This window comes from Drosophila ficusphila, unplaced genomic scaffold (genome assembly GCF_018152265.1).
Source record: "Drosophila ficusphila isolate 14025-0441.05 unplaced genomic scaffold, ASM1815226v1 contig_791, whole genome shotgun sequence".
NCBI classification, from domain to species: Eukaryota; Metazoa; Arthropoda; class Insecta; order Diptera; family Drosophilidae; genus Drosophila; species Drosophila ficusphila.
The window spans coordinates 28,299,543-28,320,481 of NW_025064737.1; the positions used below are offsets into that span (position 1 = coordinate 28,299,543).

Genomic DNA, 20,939 nt, shown 5'->3' on the forward strand with positions numbered 1-20,939 from the left:
TTATATATTCTAGGACTTCGTACCATGATATCTCGATTGTGCGATCCCCAACTTATGGCTCACCGAAATCCAATTAGTGGCGCCGCCGACAAAAGCATAACAAACTCTTGGGTCAAAGCCAGCTAGCAAACTTCCTCGGGGCAACAAGTGACTGGTGGTGGCAGGGAAAGCTCCGGTTTGCCATTTTGCCTTGGCCAAGCTAAGTCAACGATGCAGCAGCAGCCAGGAAATCACTCAACATTCAAAGAAGCTCACAGTTCTGCGGTCTTGAAACCGCCAACGATGGCAATCCGCCTTCCAGGGTCACTCCTTGTCCCATCAGAACTGCACTGGATTGGAAATGCTGGGAGGTCACGGGGCAAATGAGAATTGGATTTGGTGCCGAGGGACGGAGGGTTCAGATTGAACCGGCAGTCAATGAGCCATGGCGACATTAACGCACTTTTAACGACTCCTCGAAGAAGGCACGCACACATTATGTGCGTTCAATAAAAATCGGCAAACTTGGCCTTCACTTTTAAGCACAACGGCTCGTTGACGTCGCCAGTGCTCATAAAGAAGGCGGAGTGAAAAGGGAAACCTGAAAACCAGTTGGGGAAAATTAAAACGGAAAGGGAAAAGGAAAAGTAAGGGGAGAGTCATATGCATATGCGCTTGAACCCGCTACAGATGGCGGCCATTAAGCTCATTACGCGCTGCCATTCTTCATTCGCTCTTCTCCGGGAAACGATTTCCCGGGGAAACAAAGGCGGGACGCCGCAGAAACCACATGTTAGCAGGTCCTCCGCTTTCCGTCGACCGTTGTTCGTCGTTCGCCTTTGGGCCTTGTCAATTGCAGCCAGAAGAAATTCATTTTGGCTTGCGGGCAAAGTTAAATTGAATTTTTTCGCCAGAACTCGTTCGGTTCGCTTTCCTCACCGTCGAATCGGCTCAGACAACAGGTTGTGGGGATTTAATGAAATTAGGCACTGGCGCTGGCAACTGAGTCCTCGCCTAAATAAAAACAGGGGTAGTAAAGTAACATTTACAAAAGTAATATTAAATTACTGATTAGTATAGCATAACAAAATATCATAATATTTCTCATAAGGATACTTTTTGTTAATATACCCCAGCTCATTAAAAGATACTTCAGAAAACGCACCCTGTTTGTTTCAGTTGGATTATGCACACGTTTTTTAGCTGCCTTCATTTTGCACAATTGCCAAGGCAACAAATATATGCTCGTGCATGCAGATTCAGCGTGAACTTTGACACGGCACATGTGCCCAGGATGCCACCCCGCTCTCGAGTCCCCGAGCTCGGGATTTGTGTGTTTTATGCCAACTTCGGGCAATTTAATTTAATTACGACGTCTGGTGGCGCTGCTGATGCTGCTGTTGCTGCTCTGGCTCCGGCGTCATCTAATTTCATTTGGAGCTGGGGGTCGGCTGGGGCAACAGTTGCCCCATAAACACTGACACATGATGCCGAACCTTGATTTAAGGTTCTTACAGCATCCTTATTGCAATCCCTGCAGGTCCTCGCCCGGCATTTGCATAAGCCTCCATTAAATTTGAGCCCGACTTCTGCAGCTTGCTGGCTGCCATCGATTGGAAATCCAGCAGCCGGGACCGGAAATTGTCAAGGAAATGAAATGGGTTGAATGCCTCGATGGCTGGGCTTGAGTGGTCCCCATTTAATTAAATAAGAACGGCCCGCATACAAAGTGTTTGGCTGGGGTTCGTTCACATATCACGCATCGCGCGGCAAAAGTTTCCAATTACGAATTCGATGTCCGAGTTGTTTGCTACATCCGCAGCGAGTGAAAAGTTTTGCCGTGGGGAAAAGTTTGAGCGACCAGAGAGCGAGTGCTTCTAATGAAAAACCACTTAGGCGGAGACAAAGAAGTCCACTTAGGCTGCAGAGCCAGAGCGATCTGTCCCCTTTCCTTCAGCTCAGGCTCTGTGCTGCTGGGAAAACTTTGTGTCACTGCACATGCATTTTGTAGCGTGCTTAACGATGGAAAAATGGCCGAGGACATGTCCGCAGACGACATCACGTCTGGAGATTTTCAATTTAATGCGCCTACCCTCGGAATAAAAACTTTCTGCTCCGCAAATGCCGGCCCAACAAGCTAAACAACTCTCGTTTAGAGCCTTTAGCCCGGGCTTACTGTAAGCAGAACATTTTATTGGCCTACGTGGCTCCGCTCCCAAAGTTGGAAAACACATGTTGGCTGGCAACATGTCGCATGCGTAATGCGCCTTTTGTTGCCCATGTTATACAATTAAGCGGTCATTTTTATCGCAATGCCGGGCAAATCGAGTTGCAATTACGTTCCGTGTGACCTTGAACAATTTTAATATGCATTTAATTCGATTCGTCCTGCTGCCATCAGTAAAACAAACATCAAAAGGGGGAAAAAGGCCCTCGGCGAAATGGAAAAGTGTGGCATAAAGCTCGGGCTTAATTGCCGGAAAAAAGGGTTAATTGCCCGCGTATTTGGTTTGTGCATGCCAGGAAATACCCAAGAGCCCCCTGCGAACATAAAAAGTTTCGTTAATGGAAAACGGTGAACAGCGTGCGCGGAAAACCCGCTTCGGTCCCGACCCGAAACAATTGGAAATTTCAATGTTTCAAAATTAATTCGGACAGGTCCCCTGAAACGCTTTAACCTAGAGCTGCTGGGCAAGTGCTGTCTCATAATATTAGCGAGGCGCTTGCCTCAATTTTGAGTGCCTGCAGCGGACTTTACAAGCGCTTGATGCATTTTTTATGTCGCCAGCATTACGGGGCACTCTTCGTGGCCACGACTAGTGCACTGCGCGAAAGTACTATAGACAAACGTAAATAGGTTTTATCCTTATATGAAAATAGGATTGAGTACTGTACTACTCACAAAAACTTCATTATGTGCAGAACTGAAGGACATTTCGCTTTCATTTGATACTAGAATCTCAACTAAAAGTTAACAAAAAACCTGAGCTAGTTATCGTTTGTTTTAGCACATGCTAAGAATATGTATCCACAGTATGCGGCACACTTCATTGTGTTTTTGCGCGGTGCTCGAGTATGTGCCCAACTTTTATCACTTGTTTGCTTTGCATTTTACGAGCATTTAAATACAATGAGTGCCAAGCGGACAGCTGTTGCATGGCTTGTTTTCCTTTTGAGGGCGTGGGACACAGTGCAGCATCACGTTGCTCGGGGCAAAGGACGAGGACCGAAGGGCGAAGGACTAAGCAGACATGCTGTAATTTGCCATTTTCCAGCATGAAGCCGGCTAATTAGAGAGCCACGACGGAGGAGTGCCGATTGGAGTCGAATTCGGGAACAAGTGTAATTAAATTCAACTCTACAAAGTAGTGCAACGAGCGATATTTCCGCAGGCTGGCTGGGAACTCATTACGCCATGTGGCTGCTTTTATAACGCATTCGAGTCCACTGTTGTTCGGTGCTAAAAACAGCTCATGAATGCCAAGCAGCCAACTGGCAACTATTACTTAATATAGAGAAATATGGGAAATTTATAGCCCAGCTCGCTCAGAGTTCACAATTCAAAATGGCTGGAATGGGGGTCACATATGCAAAACTTTTCCATATTTGAGCTCGCAAGCGGAATTTATGTGCTGCGGGCGGGAGAGCCCGCCCACTTCGCAGATAGTTCTGCAGTCAGTTTTGATTACTGTTTGAAACACACAATAGATTAAACAGAAAGCGCAAACAAATTGCATTTGAATAATGCTCAACCATTGTAAATATGCTAAATTTATTGCCAGATAGAAGTTAGAATATATATCCGTATATACAATAACAGATTTTGGGATTCGCCATTGGGCTTCCAGCTTTTAATCGGCAGAACCAAACAACGTTGGTTTATCATCTTTAAATTATTTATCCTGTTTTTATTGTATAATAAACACAAATAAGATGGGATAGTCAAAGAAATATAACTGAATCTCACCTATGATCTGAAATGGAAATGGCAAGCTATATCGTTGCTCTTCCACATCTGGGAATAAATAAATCTAAAATTAAAATTGGGAAGTAGTCAGCAGAAATACATATATGTATTAGATGTATATGCAAATACGCAGACCCTATTGACATTCCCCGACAGGATGTTTATGCTGATTCCGATGGGGTGGCAGGGGCAAAATGCTAATGGCAGCCAGACAAACTCACGGACAGAGAGACACTTTCCCGTGACAGGTAGCACTTTCGGGATGTCAACCCTTTTTATGCATACTTTAAAATTTAACGGCACTTGCTTCATTAATTTCTGAGCACTTTTACGCCCTTTGACTTTGGCCACATGACAATGGCAGCGAATCCGGCGAGTGGAGTGAGTAAAAGCCAGAAAATCGCAAAATACTTTGGCTTAACCCTTCATGCCATCCGCAGTGGCTGTCCTGCACAGCTTAACTCTCGAGTCGACTCGACTCGACTCAATTTCAGTTCTGTTTACTCTTTTTTCGGCAACTTAATTTGCTCACATTACGTATACGACATGCAAGCCGGGCTATGCGAAAACTTTTTGTTTCAGCCGGACGAAAAGGCAAGAAAAAACAGAGAATATGGGGGTATGGACTACGAAACACCCTACACTTTGAGTTTTCAGACTTGTATTGGCTGCTTCTCAGAAAAATCCATTGCTCCCTGCAACCAACATACCCATCATCATACCCACACATCAACAGAATCAGTTGTGCTCAGGCTGCACTCAAGTATTTTGCTGTGGTCTAGGTCTGAAGTCCCTGAATTTGGCATTCAGGCAAATTCATTTCGGTTCAGTTGTTTGCCCATTTGACTGCAGCCCTCAGCAGCAAGTAAATATTGATTTTTTGCGCCAGTCCGCTGCAAAAAGCCAGCATCGAAATGAGAAGTTGTTCGAGAGCTTTGAGGTCCGGAAAGGAGATTGACGGAGGCGGAATTAGTGGCACATATAAATCTGGGCGTCCAGCAGTGGGAAATCCATAACCCACACCTTCAACAAAGTCAAAAGCCAAATGGGATTTGCTGGTTGCGAAGCGTGCATTGTGAAACCAATTCGTTTCCATTTGTCCCCGGCATCACTTGCACTCCACAAACACACAAACACACACATACAGACATACAGACCCGCACAATGCAATTGAACTCTGCCCCTTAACCTCCACTTCCGGTTGCTGCTGCCGAAGGAGCGGCTCTGATCCTGCTGCTGACAATGCGAGTGACAGTCGGAATGCAAACACAATGCACAATGCGAGTGCAGCACAAAGGCTGAAAGCAGAGTGTAGAATGCAGAGAGCAGAATGCGCACTGCGAACCCAATACACGTGGGTTACGGTGGTTAAGGTCCTGATTGAAAAGGGAGAACCGGAGGAAACAGTGGAGAGAATAACCCCACGGGATACTTTAATGGATTGTGGAAATAAGTCAGGTCAGGAATATAACACAACAAGGCAACACTTACAGCTAGATACTCTCAGGAAATATTCTAAAAAGTATCCACAGGACACTTTTATTCATGGTATTTATTATTTATCGAGCTCATCCCACTGTCGCAGCTCCAAACAAGGAGTCGCAGGAAGCGTTCAACACTTAACCTGATTGCTCTCCACTCAAAGGCTGAGCTCGGATTTGCGGATTCTCCGTGCGGCTGGTAGCTGGTCAACTTTGGGCTTTGGCCACTTCAATTTCGAACACAGGAGCTCTAAGCCCGGTCTTAATTGCCCGATTAACAGTTTATGACGAGCGCTGGGCTCCTCCATTCCTCCATCCGCCATTATAGAACGTGTATTTATATATTCCAGCATTTATATTCGTTGGGTGTCGAGTGCAAGGGGGAGCTATTTCGGTTCGGAACATTCAGCGGGAATTGCCGTCGGTCACGACAGCCCCCGCATTTTGTTGTCGTCTGCTGTTTGGTCAATACTCAATTATGGCCCCCCAGCGAGCGCCATATGCTGCAGCTGCAAAACAGGTCGAAAACAAATTGAAGGCGTGAAGGTTAAACCGTGAATCTGTCACCTGCCGCGAACTTTTCCTGAATTGTGTGGCAAATAAAATGGAAAGCATTAAATGTAGCGTGAAAAAGCTCAGAGTCCCCAACGAATGGAATGGAGTTCCATTGAATGGAGCACCGATTTTGAGGAATTCAACTTTGACAGCTCCCACAAAACACGCCTGAATAATTCAGATAGCGGCAACCATTTTCCTTTTGACGCCAGAAAAATTGACTTTTAATTTGCCACGCAGGCTTGCGCAAAATGGAATTCTTTTCAGCGGCGCTCTTCACTTATAAATAAACAGATTGTTGGTCATCAAACGCCCGAGTTGCAATTAAAATGCAAATGTACCCGCAGATAATTAACAGGGCTTCTGTTCTCGAACGGTAGCCCATTTGCCCTTCGCCTTCTGCTCCCGCGGTGATGATGTCCGGGAAACAACCCTCCATCAGGACCCGCATTCGCAAAGTCATTACCTTGGCGGCGCTGACAGGACACATTTCTCAAATCCCGCATCGCCATTAGGCCCCAATAAACTGGCTCGTTGCCGAGCCGATGACATTTCAATAAAGAGATCCCAGCCCCAAGAACATTGATTAACAAGCTGTGGGTGTGCCGGGAGCCCAATTGGATTAATGAATGAGATGGTTTTAAGTAAATAATGGGACTCCAGGGTCTTTTACTGGCCATACAAACTTTATTTTAGTTTTTAGATTAAATAAGAGATAGCTCAGTGATTCAGTTCAGTAATTATAATTGGTACCTACAAGTTCTCTGACTGCAGACAGACTCATCGGGCAAACGAGCGGCTGCAACGCAGTGATAACAGCGCAGTTGAGCCGAATTTCCGGCAAGAACAATGCAGTCCAATTAGGCAAATGGCAAAGTTGATTAGGCCAGCCACCGGATTGGGAAATTGCAGGTCGCCCCCTGTCCTCATGGCCATCAAATAAAGGAGCCGGCAATTTCCATTTATTGCACACAATTTCAATTATATCGAGTGCCCGGGCCAAATCGAAGTCGTGACAAATGCCTATTGTGGGATTGTGGGATGGATTTACACGGCCCTGGCCGCAAATGGAAGTCATTTATCAAAAACAAAGGCGCTGACTCGACTGCCTCCACCTGGAGATAAGAAAAGCCCGGAAAGCCGCCCGGAGACCCTTTGTTCGGCTCGATGTTGCCGTTTTGGGGCGTCTCCGTTTTGCTGCTGACAACCGGAGATAAACACGCACATACAGGTCATTTTATTGCCATCCGATTTCGGAGCTTCAGAACTTCGGAACTTCGGGGGATGGGAGTCCTGGCCGGGAAATCAGTGTGCTGTGCATATCTAATGGCGTATGCAAATGCAAAGGGTCTCAAAACGGCCCAAAGGCTTGTTTGTTCCTCAGTCCAACAATGCCACGAAAACATATTTAACTCGCTCGCATTGTGCTTTGTGTCGTCGGTTATCCGCCATTTGTAAGCCATGCTGAGTGCTAAAGGAGCCCAAACAATCCACTTGGCCCCAGTTCCTTTCTTCGGCCGCCTTAAAGACCCCAATCCGCATTAGACTACGCAGCCGTCCTAAATCAAACGGGCCATATTTCTGCCTGTCACACGACACGACCTCTTATCATCGGCCTGGCTTTGACCTGGCTTACCTCAGATAAAAACCCATCAAAGCCCAGTCATTCTGCTTTGAATCGGCCAAGCTCCAGTTCCTCTGGCTCTCGAATGAGCAATGGCTAATGGGTATCACTATTATTTGACATTTTTAAATTATAAAGCGTAGAGTATTATTGGTTTCGTACTGCGCATTGAAGTAAGCTGATTGTGGGTTTTCGGGCTTGTGTTTTGATTAACGGCAGGTGTGAAGCGATTCACTGCCCCAAAATAACGACCTCTGTGAATTTTCAACGCCCCCGAGCGGCTGTATATTTATTGTCTAAACGAATCTGCCCTCGGCGCTTTGGAGTGCTTCAAAATTAATGGCCGTGCCAACTTGAAAGCCGTCAGGGGAGAAAGGGGGCTTTAAAACTAAGTAACCGCGCCTGAATCCTGGAGCGTTCCTATCGATTGGTGGTCTCGCGCCTTAATTATGAGTCGGGGTGAACGAGATTGGAAAGGGCTTTGCTTTTCCACTGATTGCACAACCGATGCTGATTGATTGTCGCGTGTCAGTGAGATAAATTGACTGGTCCTCGCTAAGCGAGAACTTAAAGTGCAGTAAAACCCACGAATAGTACATGAAAATCGCATTAGCCACTTTTGCGGTCAGATTAATTTTAATTCGGTTAAATGCAGTCTGGAGGAATGCCCGGCTTGAAGTCCAAACAAAGCTTCTGAACACACGAAGACCCGGGCATTAATACAAAATGTGCTTGAGAAAGGGCCTCAAATCATGCGCAACTTGAAACAAATTGTCAAGCATTCTGGCAGAAGGCCAAGGTCTCGACCCAAACGAGGGCAATACATGTAGCCAAGTCGAGCAAAAGGCTGGCAACAAGTAAGCAAACAAAAAGCAATGTCTTGGATGTGTGCATTAAAAGTCAACGACTCGGCAAATGAATTGCAGGCCCACGCAAATTAAATTAGCGCAGCAAACTTGATGTCCTTGTGGGTGACCCGAAGTCGAAATTATTTGCCTTGGCTCATACTGCGAACCCAGAACCCAGAACCCCGACTGTCCACTTTATGAGTCGACGGCCTGGCCGAAATTTCGCATTAAATATTTAGCCCACCTGGCGTAAAATGCGTTTAATGGTAATCAATAATCTGTGTGGGCGGACTTAATTAGTCGAATCGGAGAGGTGGTGTGAGTGCGAATTGGTCAGCACACGACTCCGCGTTGGTTACAACCAATTAAAGTTAATTGAACATAAAAAACCAGCCGAACTTGATAGGCCCACACCAGCGGGATTAGATCCTCGGCTGATATTGCACTTGTTTCTTGAAAAATTTAAATGTACAGGCGGTTCCGATTTCACAGCTCGGCTTCTGACATAATTGCACAGCCAAGCGGGCCGTCCTCTAAGCCAACTTTAATGTGTGGCCAAGAACGCGAAGAGAGTTTGCGAAGAGCGGCGCTAAGAGAGCGGAAGAGCGCTCCTGCGCAGAGCGTCGCGGATCCTGTTGCTGCTATGCCCCGCCCGCAGGTCTTACGTTGCGTATACGCAACGGCGTAAGCCACGTTAAGCATACGCCACGTAGACCCAGGGAAAGGCCAAGACGGACGAAGAAGGGCCAACAGTTTGCGGCACCCAGCGCATTCGAACGGTACTCAGGCGGAAGTGCGAGCCGCAAGCATCTGAAATCCAGAGTCTGGCATTCTTGGGTGTTTGTAATGCATAAATAGCATCAACAACCCCTGGGCGCATTGTTCGCTGGGCATTATGGAACGTGTCTGGGCATCTCCGGGTTTTCGGGACCCTCTTGGGCAGAAAGGTGTTCCTTGGAAGCACTATTAAGGCCCTCGCAAATTCAAATCCATAAAAGTGTCATTAGGGTGGCGCATAAAACACAAAAGGTGCCCGCTTGCCCAGCTCAGAAATTAATTAAAAAGGCAAACTCAAGACCGGAATTAATGGCGCACAAGATTTATTCAAAAGGAGCTTGCCTCGTGGAAATATCCTTGCTGAAATATTTGCCTTAAAACTGTTTCAATTCATTTGGCAGCAATTGCTGGGTGAATATTGGCCGAAAGTCTGAAGGGTACTTCAAAGGTTCTGTTTATTGGCTGAATAAATAGTTGTCTTTCCCCGTTGCCTCTTCCTTGCCAGGAATAGAATATTAAATTTGCTTCGTGATAACCCGAGAAAGGTCTGGCATTTAATTTTGCACGCAAAAATTAGCAAAAATAGAACTTAAATATTTATGGTACCCGGGACACGTGGGAGGTCGAATATTAAATTACGGGAGGGTGAAAAAAAGGGCATTGTCAGTGAACTCGGACACTGGCGCTCGCTTTTGTTTACGTTTCGAGCTTTGTTTGCCCCATAAAACAGCAGTCCCAACGAATGTCAGATTGTCCAAATGAAGTAATACGAGTGTGTGTTGGTAAACACATTCGCATTCACACAGATACACACACTCAACGCGTCGGGCAATTAAGCGCTGTGCTTAAGCCTGATGAGGTTTTCAACGCGAGATAAATATCAGAGGGATAAAAGAAAGCAGCCCAACCACATTTGTCAGTCAAGCCGACATAATAGTACACACAGAAAACGAACAGAGTTATTTTTCAAAATGTCACTGCTCAAGTTTCATAGCCATTGGAAGAATTTCATTAGAACAACAAAAAATATAGGAAGCATAATTAAAATAATATATTTTGTTAAATAACAGTATTTTTGTTTTTTTGGATTTTTTTTTGTGCAAGTTTTGTTGCTCTGCAGAGGGCAATAATTGCGCAGGCATATTACTTTTATTTGCTGAAGTAGGCGCAAGTATGAGATTAATTTGATTACACCCCAATGGTTGGGGTGTGTATTTGAGAAGGATTTCTCGGATTACTCTACTCTACTCAACTCTATTTGGGAAGCGTGCTTAAGTAGCGGGTTATTCGCCACCTGTTGCACTGAGCTTATTCCGACCTTATAGAAAGAACTTTGGCAAACAGTTGGCCGACATTAAATTGCACAAAGAGTGGCGTTTCATTAGGAGCCAAACATAAATTGGCTTCTTAGGCGATGTTAGTGGTATTTGTCTGCTGTCTGTTGCTTTTGTTTAAAGTTCAGGGAGCGTGAAATGCTAACAAGTTAATTGAAATTCCTGCAGCGCTTCACGTGCGATTGTTTGCCTTACAGGACACAACAAGAAAATGAAAGCTCGCCCCAAAGGAAAGCATTTCTTTCATTTTGCAGCTGGCTTTCCTCCTTTCCCTTTGCCACTTCCCTTGGCTGAGCAAACACTTAGCTGGTGTGAAAAAATGTAGACAAGTGTAAATTTATATTCCCTTCTGCGGGAAAGGGGCTTTGGCCACTTAGCGCTGCTCGCCGAGAAATATGAGAGCGTACGGCTTTGAAGTGGCGCATTAAAGAATTTAAATGTTTCTTCCAGTGGAAAGTGAAAAGCCATTTGCATTGTTTATTCAGCGTGACTTCAAACGCACAAAGTATCTGCTCTGCTCGAGTTCAGGTGTGTTGAAAGTCACAACAACTGGCAAGTTTATTGCCCAAGAACGCACAACTTTTGCAAGAGCGAGAGACAGGAGTTCTCGGGGAACTAAAACTACTATAAAAAGGAGCTCCAGATGTTGCATGTATAATAGCAGTCTGACTCTATCCCATGATTCGGTTCAGTTTCAGCTGATAGGGATTTACATAACTCACATTATGTGTATATAAATAAGCGTAAAGCCGCTAAAAGCCCCACCGCATCAAAATGGCCCCCGGGAATTACGTCAAAATGAAATGTGTGGTCGCATTTTCATACAGTTCTATCGGTTTTGGTTTTTTCGCACACTGATCCAAAAATACAAGCAAAAAGAATGTGATTATTTAGTTCCGTTCTGCTTTTGCCACAACCATAAATGGCTCAGAGTTATAAATAATTCGGTCATAAAATAAGGAAGGGTCATAAATAAGGTACACAGAAACCTGACATTGCTGAAACGCGCATTTCGGCTATTGCTCAATGACGCCGATATGAGCCGCGGCGCATCTCGGATGTTGCTCAATGACGCAGATATGAGTCGCGGCGCACATCGGATGAAACTAAAATTTCCTGTAATATAATATAATATAAAAATTGTATATATATATTAATATTTTGAAAATAATTGACCAAAACTCTAAAACTCTAAAAGTTTGTATGCTTTATATGCATATAAAATAATTGAATTAGATTTCATGAAAATCGGACGATAGGAACGATTGGTGAAAATATGGAAAAATACAACTTCTTATACGAAAATCAACTAGGATCATTAAATTTAACTTAGAGTAAGAAACTATGGCCTGCATAACATTCTTCTGGCGGCTTGCAATTGCAACACGTTGTACTTGTCGATCAGCTTTCGAACCTCCTCCTTTTCCAGGACTTTGTAGTAAGTAAAGTTATCCACTCGTTGCAACGTGGCTATTTCCACCCTCGAGGAGTTCAGCGTGGAACAATCGATGGTCATGCCCAACACCTTCATGGCCACATCCTTGGCGGCCTCCAGCTGCGGGGTCTTGTACCATTTGTCGTACAGTTCCTGCTGGAGCATCCCCATGGCCGCCCCGAACTTGCGGCCGATGCAGGTGGCCTTCCACCCGCTGTAGTTGCCACTCGGGTCGGATTGGTAAAGCTGGAACCCGAAGCGGGAGTCCCAGCCCATGTAGAGCAGGGAGACTCCGAAGGGACGCTTCCCGCCGTACTGGGTGTACGCCTGCTTGACGTCGCACAGGTGGGAGACCAGCTGCTCGCAGGGGATCTCCTCTCCGAAGGCGAAGCGGTACCGCTGGCAGATCAGGCGCAGTTCGCCGGTCAGCAGGTTTCCATCCGCCGTGTTGCCCGTCGCGCAGCAGGCCGTGCTCTCGCTCAGCCGCAGGATCTTCGGCGCGGGAACGGAAGTGTCCAGGAGCCTGTGGGTGCTCCGCTCGGCGGCCAACAGGACCCCGTCCTTGGCCAGGATTCCCAGACAGGTGCCCGCGTGGGAAACGGACTCCATGGCGTACTCCACCTGGTAGAGACGACCTTCTGGGGAGAAGATCGTGGTGCGGGTGTCGTAGAGACGAGCCATTGATTGGAGGTATATCAAAATATAGAAGAGTACAAATTGTATGATTTTTTGGGTAAGGAAAATATATTGGGATTAGAAAGACGTTAAAATATCTGGAAAGTACCTACATACTAGATTTAACAGACTTTATTAAGCGAAAACGATTATGTTTTCTAGATTTTTATAAGTCTGAATAATATGTTTAAACTAGCTTTCATTTTTGCGAATGCTTACCTATTTTGTTTTGGGCGCAAAACAAAGCGGAACAAAATGAAAAACACTGAACTACTTTCCCATTCACTTTAACCATCATTTATTCTCATTTCCCGCAGTGAAAAGCGGTGCGGCATTGGGGATTATTGCATCACAAAGCGCATAAACTTATTAAATATGCAAAATCCCTCGTTTTTTGTGCGGTAAATGGAAGGCTCGGCTGTCAGTCGCAAATTTGAGGCTCTGCGCTGCGCTATGATAAATGATTTGCCAGCAGGGAGTTGTCGAGCGGGCCGTGGGGCATAAATTATGTACGGGGCAAAGGTCAAAGGTAAACCAGTGCCTGTGGGCCTCTGTGGCGTCTTCATTAATGTCAAACTCCAGCCCCGAAATGCTCTGTCAGTTTTCCAATTGACTGCAGTCGGCAAACTATCTTAATTAGTTTCTCGCTGCCAAAAAGTTTATTCAACCTTCCGATTACCCCGACCCAAAGTGCGAAGCGGAGGCCGAAGAGGATGACGTGCCTGTGCAGTATAAAATCGATGATCCATATAACGATCCTTGGGGTGATTAGGTAATGGTAATGGGTCTGTCTGGACGCACCGCACCCAGAAACCTGGAAGGAAGCACACCCTGGCAGGGAAACACGGACGGAGGAAGGGGTGGTCTTAAGTGGAGTGCGCCAAGTCGATTGGAAAGCAATTCGCTTGCCCTTGCCATGCATAAAATATGAGGCAACCAGGGGCCATAACTCAATTTGCTGCTACATGCATCCCCGTTCGCCATTCCCCATTCGCCATTTGCCATTCGCCATTCGCCATTCCATCTTCCATATCCCGGCATCATCATCAAATCGAAATCGGTATTCGAATAAAAATAAAATGCCTGTCTGCAATTTGGTTTAGTTCAAAAGCCCATCAAACTCATTACGTAGCATTCCGGGCTGACCATTTGGGGCACATTTTCCTTTTTCAGCTGCTTTCTTTGTTTATTTTTTGACAGACGAATCCCCGAGCATGGAGCGTACATGACAGAGGATTTGGCACTCAGCGGCAGCTGGGCTCAAATCGCCAGAAAAAGAGTCGGTGGTTGCGGCTGATTATGAAGCGCCTCGTACGAGTATAACACATGCCCCATATGAAACCTGAACGAGGTGGGGGAGGCTGAGCCGGAAACGACCCTCATCAATATGGATTTATGATGGACATGTGGCCACGTCCAGTCCGAGTTGAGTTTGTTAAATTAATTGCATAAATAATTTACATAGTGATTACACGCACTCAAACTCTGAAGAGCTCTGCAGCACCCCGCCTGCACAGGAATCAAAATGCTAATGCAATCGACTCGATATTTGCATTTTACGTAAGCTGGCAAATTCGTAATTACGTAATGCCACAAGCTGATTGCCAGCCGCAGACGTCGAGCTTTAATTGCGTTTCCGTTTCCGTTCCACTGACTCGTCGAATCTTAACCCCCTTAACAAACCCCATGTGGCAGGTGCACTTTCCACAACGGATGCCGAAAAGGGTTGTTCGCATTTGGATTCGAGGGAGAGGAATAGGTTGAGGAAAAGTTGAGTTGGGTTAGGGATAGGATTTCAAATTGAAGGATGAGATCCTTGATGAGAAGAAATCCAATCCCACAACACATTTATTAATAATAAATGTTAATCAAATTAAAATAGACATCTCTATTTATGACAAACCAATTCATTTATAATGGCTATTAAACTGTTTGGCCAGCTTGATTAATTGGCGACAACGAGTAATCTAAAACTGCCCCTATTCTCATCCGCTGATTACCATTTTACAATCAATCGAGAAGTCATAAAAACGCTCAGAGATCATTTAGCAATTGGCCGGGGGAATATATGTTAATCTGCTCACTCGATTGATGATCGCCCATTTCAACATCTCAATCGATCAGCATCGATCAGGTCGAACAACTATTGCGCGAAAACAAATTGAGTGACTTAGCATATGAATCGCATTATGGTTTCTTTTGTCGCTGACTGTCCATCTTGGGATCAAAGACCATATTGGACAGAGTCAGATTTGGCATATCGAATGTCAAGACAAACGATCGACTCTTCTTAATGCGCATTGTCAGGCATAAAGAGGCGTCGATTAAAAATCAATTTAATACATCGATTGCTATTATGAGCGCACTACAATGAAGCTGGACACGCTTTATATCTCTTTATAGAAACCATTATGCAAATTCCCCCGCGAAGACGCGACCCCATGTAAAGTGAACACTCATAAAAATGATTTATGCAGCCGAATCACGGCGAATTTGCATAATTATAATGGCGTGAACACCCGAAGAGTCGCCCCAAAGTCTGAGCCAAAAACCCGTCCACAAAATATCACTGGGATCTTTTGGAAAATGGCAAAGATTGTGACGGTATCTCCAAGGGGCTTGGAGCCTCGTTTGGCCAGATTCGGTGGGAGCTCGTGATCGATCCAACTGGATTGCCCAATGCATAAATCACGTGCCAACGTACCTCGAAAACAGAATTAGATTTCACACAAAATAGAGAACGGAGATCGCAGAATGGAGAATGTCTGCGACTGGCTTTTCGGCTTCTCGTTAGAAATTTATGTAAATGCAAGACTCGAGACCCTGAACTTGAATCGAGTCGGCGGGCCGAAAGCTCCGATCACTTCAGTTTGCTGCTGAGTTAACTGGAGATCGGTCGGAATCTTAGAGCGGGATCTGTGACGGAGGAGAACGAGTTGGATACGAACTATTGACCATGTACAGGACGTGTTTTTTGGTAAGCTCCAGATTCGATGAGTCACATTGCTCGAAATTTCGAGGTTTCCTTTGGATAGCTAACTTTTTCATGAAAAGTGTATAAAAAGTTCGGTTTCTTTAATTACGAGTATATTAAAAACAAAAGAGTAAATAGTTAAAGGGATATCACTATAAAATTCAAGAATATCTTACAACATTAAGTGTTTCATTAAAGCATTTTATCAGAGTGAGACATTTGTTTTCAAAAGATTTAAAGCGTTGTTTGTTTGTTTTAAACCAAGGCTGGAGCCCAAAATCGCAGACCACTTACCGTTCGTAAGGTTAAATATTTGCATACCGCTTGTCTGCCATTTAAATAAGTAATTAATCGGTGTAATCTGTCTTGCAGCTGTTGGCCCTTGTGGCTGTGGCCAGAGCCGCCTCCTCTGGCCGGGAGTACCTGCCACGCCCCCCGGCGAGGACCTACGTCTACCCCCCGCCCTCGCCGAACACGATGGCCCAGCTGCGCCGGATAATTCAAGGTCACCTGGAGCGCTTTCAGCAGGCGGACGAGGCCCACTTCTCGCGGCGCGCCAACCTTCAGCTGGGAAAGTCGGAACAGCCGGCGGGGAAGAGGCCGCAGGCGATGCAGTTGTGGGCGGTTCGCACGCCCACCGTTTCCGGCGCGGCCTCCGAAAACGTGGTGGAGCTGGCGCTGGCCCCCAACACGCCCACCCCCAAGAACTACGCGCAGAACTTCCTGCCGGAGGGCAAGGATGTGGTACCCGGAAGCTCTTACATTCCGCTGCGGCTGCTGGTGATAAAGCGCTGAGTCTGGGCGGCGGCTTTGTTGTTCAGAAACGAGTTCCGGCGGAATGCCGCTGCCCCGGACAACCAGTAGTTGGCTAATTGGCTTCGAGCTTACTGGTTCCTACCTGTAGTTTAGCAGTAGTTCAGTGTTTATGAGTGTTCAGATCCACGTCGCCAGCGCAGCCCGCCAATCTAAATTAAGTGTCTCATCCCCGGGTCCGTGACTAAGACTTACGACCTTATCGCATCCAATAAAACCGAAATTAAGCCGACCGTGTGCCGTCGTAATCTATGAAATACATTCACCAAAAACTAAGTTGTCATCTCATTTACATAAATTAGAAGCCATAAATTCGAAGTGAGCGGGGAACTACTGGCTCGAATCGGTTAAAAGCTGCCTTCGAAACCGGTTAGCTACGAGCTTAAAGCTGCTTTCGTTTGGGTTTAGTCACTAACTAAGTTCAAAAAGTAAAGCTAAAAGCTCTTCTGTTCTCAAGTTTTAAATACGCTTAAATTGTATTTTACATCAGTAATAAAGATAATTATGAAAATTGTGCATTTCCTTGCTCTCCTTTACTTCCCAACATAATTAATTTACTTATAACTCGTATTTTTATCGTTCTGTTGGTTGACAAATCAATGATGACTAACCCTTAATTAACTTTTTATGTTCAAAACAAATGCATACAATAACCGGATGCCGCACAGACTTAGAGATTAGAGATTAGTGATTGTATATTCAACATGCAAACATTATAGCTCTACTGTGTACTCCTTTTGTAAAATGGTTTACGGTTGTGTAATTGGAGATATGTTTACACAACTATACAATATCTCGAATTGTAATGGTTTTCGTGATACTATTGTGATACCATTATCTACTATTCCGTTTTATGATTAATAATAATTTATTAATAGGCTTCTCAACGTAGAACCCTTATGAAAATCGCTTGATAATTTTATTTTCTTAAAAATAAGCGTAAATACTACTTAGTTGCTACACTTAGTTACTGGTACTATGAGTTGATGACTGGGTAAGGCCCTTTAGAATCGAGTCGGTGGGCATCTCGATGGTCTCTTGGTCGCCCTTCCTGCGGATATTGCAACAGAGGCCGATCCAGGCTCGCTGGTTGTCCTTGTTGAAGGCAATGAAGTAGAGGAACAGCACGAACCCCTGCAGAGTGGCCGTGAGGCAGAAGAGATAGGCGAAGATCCGGCCGAAGTCGAAGTAGGTGCACAGTCCGAAGATCCACGTGACTCCCAGGAGGAAGAAGAGCAGCACGAAGAGGCCGAGCTGCTTGAAAATCAGATTCCTGGTGAAGAGGGTCTTGTAGACACTCCAGGTGATGTATCCCACCATTACCGCGTTGGCCACTGTGATCAGGCCGATGGGCAGGATGACTCCCAAGCTGAGTCCGTACCCCGAAGGATAACAGAGGATGGGAGAGTTCTGGGAGGCATTACTGGGTGCGTAGCACTCGGGCTCCAGGAAAACCACCATCAAGGTGGGAATCAGTGGCAAGGTCCAGGCCGCAATGGCTGATGTTAGAATGTAGTGCCTCGGGTGGTTGACCCCGATGACCCTCACGTACCGCTGATACTGCAGGAAGCCAATGATGAACATCCAGCTGAAGACCACCAGGAGCAGGTACTGCATCACGGCTCCGATCAGTGTGCAGTGGTCCAATTTATTCAGATCCAACTGCTCCAGTTGGTCGCTTAGGCTCAAAACCAGGAAGAACAGCAACTGAAGACCCAGGGCAGTGCACAGATTCAGCAGAATCTTCGTAGAGGCCAAGGCCCTGAAGCTTTTGAAGACCGCTGCGGTCAGGAAAATAGCAAAGAGTCCCAGGAGCGACAGGGTCAGGCCCACATTGGTGATTATATCCAGGGCCTTGTCGTCCTCGTAGGTGTCCAGACCAGGCTGCATTTTACTAATTCCCAGCAGAAAGGTGAACTGGGTGAGGTGGTCCGCATGGCAGAGGATGACCGGGTGCGATGACTTGTCGAAGCTCCCACTGCCGGAGGTGGATATGCCATCACTGAGCCAGGTTGCGTAGTTCCAGTATCCACATCCACCCTCGGCTTCAGTTTGGTTCGTATTTCCGTTTCGTAGGAAAAACGGCATCTTTTCTGGCAGGTTGGTATCTATGGGATGTATTTAATTATTATTAATAATTATTATAAACTTCAAAAAACATCAGACTGATCGGAATATTGCTTTCCAAATTATTAACCCATCACAAATCAGAAACATAACTTATAATACCTTTTAGACCCGGAATGGTTATAGAGATAACATTGCTAGTTGGGCGGCGCTTGGGATTTTCCCTCGTCTCCACAAAAAGGGCGTCTCGGGTGTAGACCTTGAAAACCAGGTAAATTGCTCCCTTTTGTTTCAGTTTCCTCCACAGACTCTCAGGTAAGTAGACCGCAGTCTCCAAGTTCTCAACCGCCCTTATGTCATCCTGAATGTCAAACGAATGAAGCGCTTTAAAGTTCGACGAAGTGCCATTTGAGAAAACTGCAATCCCAGTCACGTTCATCACGTCTGGATCTACAAAAAACACACTCAGTTCGCTGGTTTTAAGAACCACAACACCCTTATCAAAATGGGGCTCGAACTTCAGTTCTGAACTGTTGCTAAATGCCCTTAGATTTTCCTGCAACGTTTTTGGGCTTAGTGAATCCAGGTAGTCCTCGAAACTGCTCAGAAGGGAATTTGTGGCATTGACATCTGCTGAAACCCGAAGAGTTTCGTTGTCGGTGGACATCACCTTCTGGCAAATCTTCATAAGGTCACCGACAACCTCAGCTTTTCTCTCCGGCTTCTTCACGAGGGAGTCGAATATTTCGGAGATACTGAAGACATCGGCAGCAGCGAGTTTCGCCTGAGATTGAGTCAAAAGACCACTCAGTTGGCTGATCATGTCCGGTGGACTCTTCACAGCCAGGAGGTTAATACTTGTGCTTAGTTCCGGGGCCGATCTACAGGTAATGTGATCCATTTTTTGCCACACTATTTTACCACCTCGAATTTGGCACCTGCGACGGATTGGGATTCCCCTGTCATTCAGACACAGATCTCTGAGATGGGCCTTTTCTCCCACTCTCGTTCTTTCCACGCGATTAACGCGCATCTCCTCCGAACTGTCCTCCGTCTCATATTCAATTTCGAAGTCCTCGGCCTCGCAGAATCCCCGATTGCAGTCCTTGTAGGGACTGTTGGACAGCTGCCCATCCGTATCCAAACAGAGAAGGAAGCGCAGGTTCTTCAAGTGGCAGTAGTCCAGACACTTGCCCACATTCGCATTTTCCAATGCATAGAGCGGGGTGCTCGTGCCCCCAGAGACGAGTATTAGGTAGCCCGCCATCCACCAGAGAAACAAAAGCAGCATGGTGCTGAATTTACTTTGCTTAATTGAAGCGCAGGCTGCGTTGTCGCACTCCCGAAGCTCCGCGATCGACTGACTGGGGGAGCGATAAAAAGCGAGCGGAGATAAAACGAGTTTTCCTCTGCTCATACCCTGCAAATAGGGCCTGCAAGAACTGGCACTTTCCCCGCTGTTCTGTCCCGAAACTCGAATTGTTGGTCTAGTTCCGGACATTCTCAAGGTTAACTGGTAGAAAGAAATGCAGTACCTTCTTCTAAAGCAACATTTTTATGAGTTTGATGTTCTTACAAACAAAAAAATGTATTCTATTGGGGAACTATTTAATTATAATTAGCATTTCACCATACAAAGTGGGCCTGTTCACTTTTATCGTTTATCATCTGCCCAATTAAAAACAGATATCACTGATAAGGAGATTAACGCTCATTAATGGATATGTAATCCTAAAAGATAGAGAGCTACCACATGGAAATGCAACCGGAACTGATAAAGCATAGCTCCTATTCGTTTTTTACACGTGGGAATTTATCATGAGTTATCGCGAGACTTTTTAGGGTATGGAAGGGTTCGAGTTATAATTTCCCCATTGTTCTCTTCGATTTTTAAGGCGTCAATAATTGACATTTGAGTTAGGCACGAATTCTCAGTCGGCATACCCATAATAATATGCATGCATCGATCGGTAGCTGGGGGAAGTCAACAATCGCGATAAGCAGGCACCTCCAGATTCTTCACACTCTCCGCTCGCCAAAAGGTAGAAAAACGAACCTTCAAATATTTGCACTCAGATAAAAAATATAGTCATGCAGAGATATTAGACATTACTTTGCGCAAGGTTTGATTCTGTATCTTTTCAGATAAGATGGTGGAGAAAGAGTCATAGGGAAGCATCCAGTGCTTGGTTTATTTTGTGCTGCCTTCTGGCATTTTATATTACTATAATGTATAGAATGTAATTTGTGCCAGCGCTCCCCTCGCAAATCCGCAGCTTATAAGATAAAACCTGTCGATAGGTGGCAACAGAATTAATCGCGTGAATAATTAGATGCGCCACTTGAACGGCTGCCACCAACATCGCCGGCGATCACTTGATATTTTTTCACTTTCTGAGTAGCCACTCAA

General features: G+C 45.6%; 3 protein-coding genes and 1 long non-coding RNA gene across 4 annotated transcripts; 1 reads left to right on the forward strand and 3 right to left on the reverse strand.

The window, feature by feature from the left end:
* Positions 1 to 5,457: 5,457 nt before the first annotated feature.
* Positions 5,458 to 6,116, reverse strand: LOC108086807. The gene is made up of 2 exons (XR_001771144.1): positions 5,995 to 6,116; positions 5,458 to 5,936 (listed from the first exon to the last, which is right to left on the reverse strand). It is a non-coding gene; the product is annotated as an uncharacterized LOC108086807 (long non-coding RNA).
* Positions 6,117 to 11,722: 5,606 nt separating this feature from the next.
* LOC108086799 (proteasome subunit alpha type-4-like) lies at positions 11,723 to 12,764 on the reverse strand. Its single transcript, XM_017183840.1, has one exon. It carries the CDS (start codon positions 12,679 to 12,681, stop codon positions 11,908 to 11,910), a length of 774 nt encoding a protein of 257 aa, XP_017039329.1. The 5' UTR covers positions 12,682 to 12,764; the 3' UTR covers positions 11,723 to 11,907.
* A 2,797-nt stretch (positions 12,765 to 15,561) lies between these two features.
* Positions 15,562 to 16,723, forward strand: LOC108086806. Its single transcript, XM_017183845.1, has 2 exons — positions 15,562 to 15,652; positions 16,022 to 16,723. The coding sequence occupies exons 1-2, from the start codon at positions 15,632 to 15,634 to the stop codon at positions 16,442 to 16,444; spliced, it is 444 nt and encodes a 147-aa protein (XP_017039334.1). The 5' UTR covers positions 15,562 to 15,631; the 3' UTR covers positions 16,445 to 16,723.
* A 631-nt stretch (positions 16,724 to 17,354) lies between these two features.
* LOC108086869 (adhesion G-protein coupled receptor G6) lies at positions 17,355 to 19,876 on the reverse strand. Its single transcript, XM_017183931.1, has 2 exons — positions 18,692 to 19,876; positions 17,355 to 18,570 (listed from the first exon to the last, which is right to left on the reverse strand). The coding sequence occupies exons 1-2, from the start codon at positions 19,818 to 19,820 to the stop codon at positions 17,426 to 17,428; spliced, it is 2,274 nt and encodes a 757-aa protein (XP_017039420.1). The 5' UTR covers positions 19,821 to 19,876; the 3' UTR covers positions 17,355 to 17,425.
* Positions 19,877 to 20,939: the final 1,063 nt, after the last annotated feature.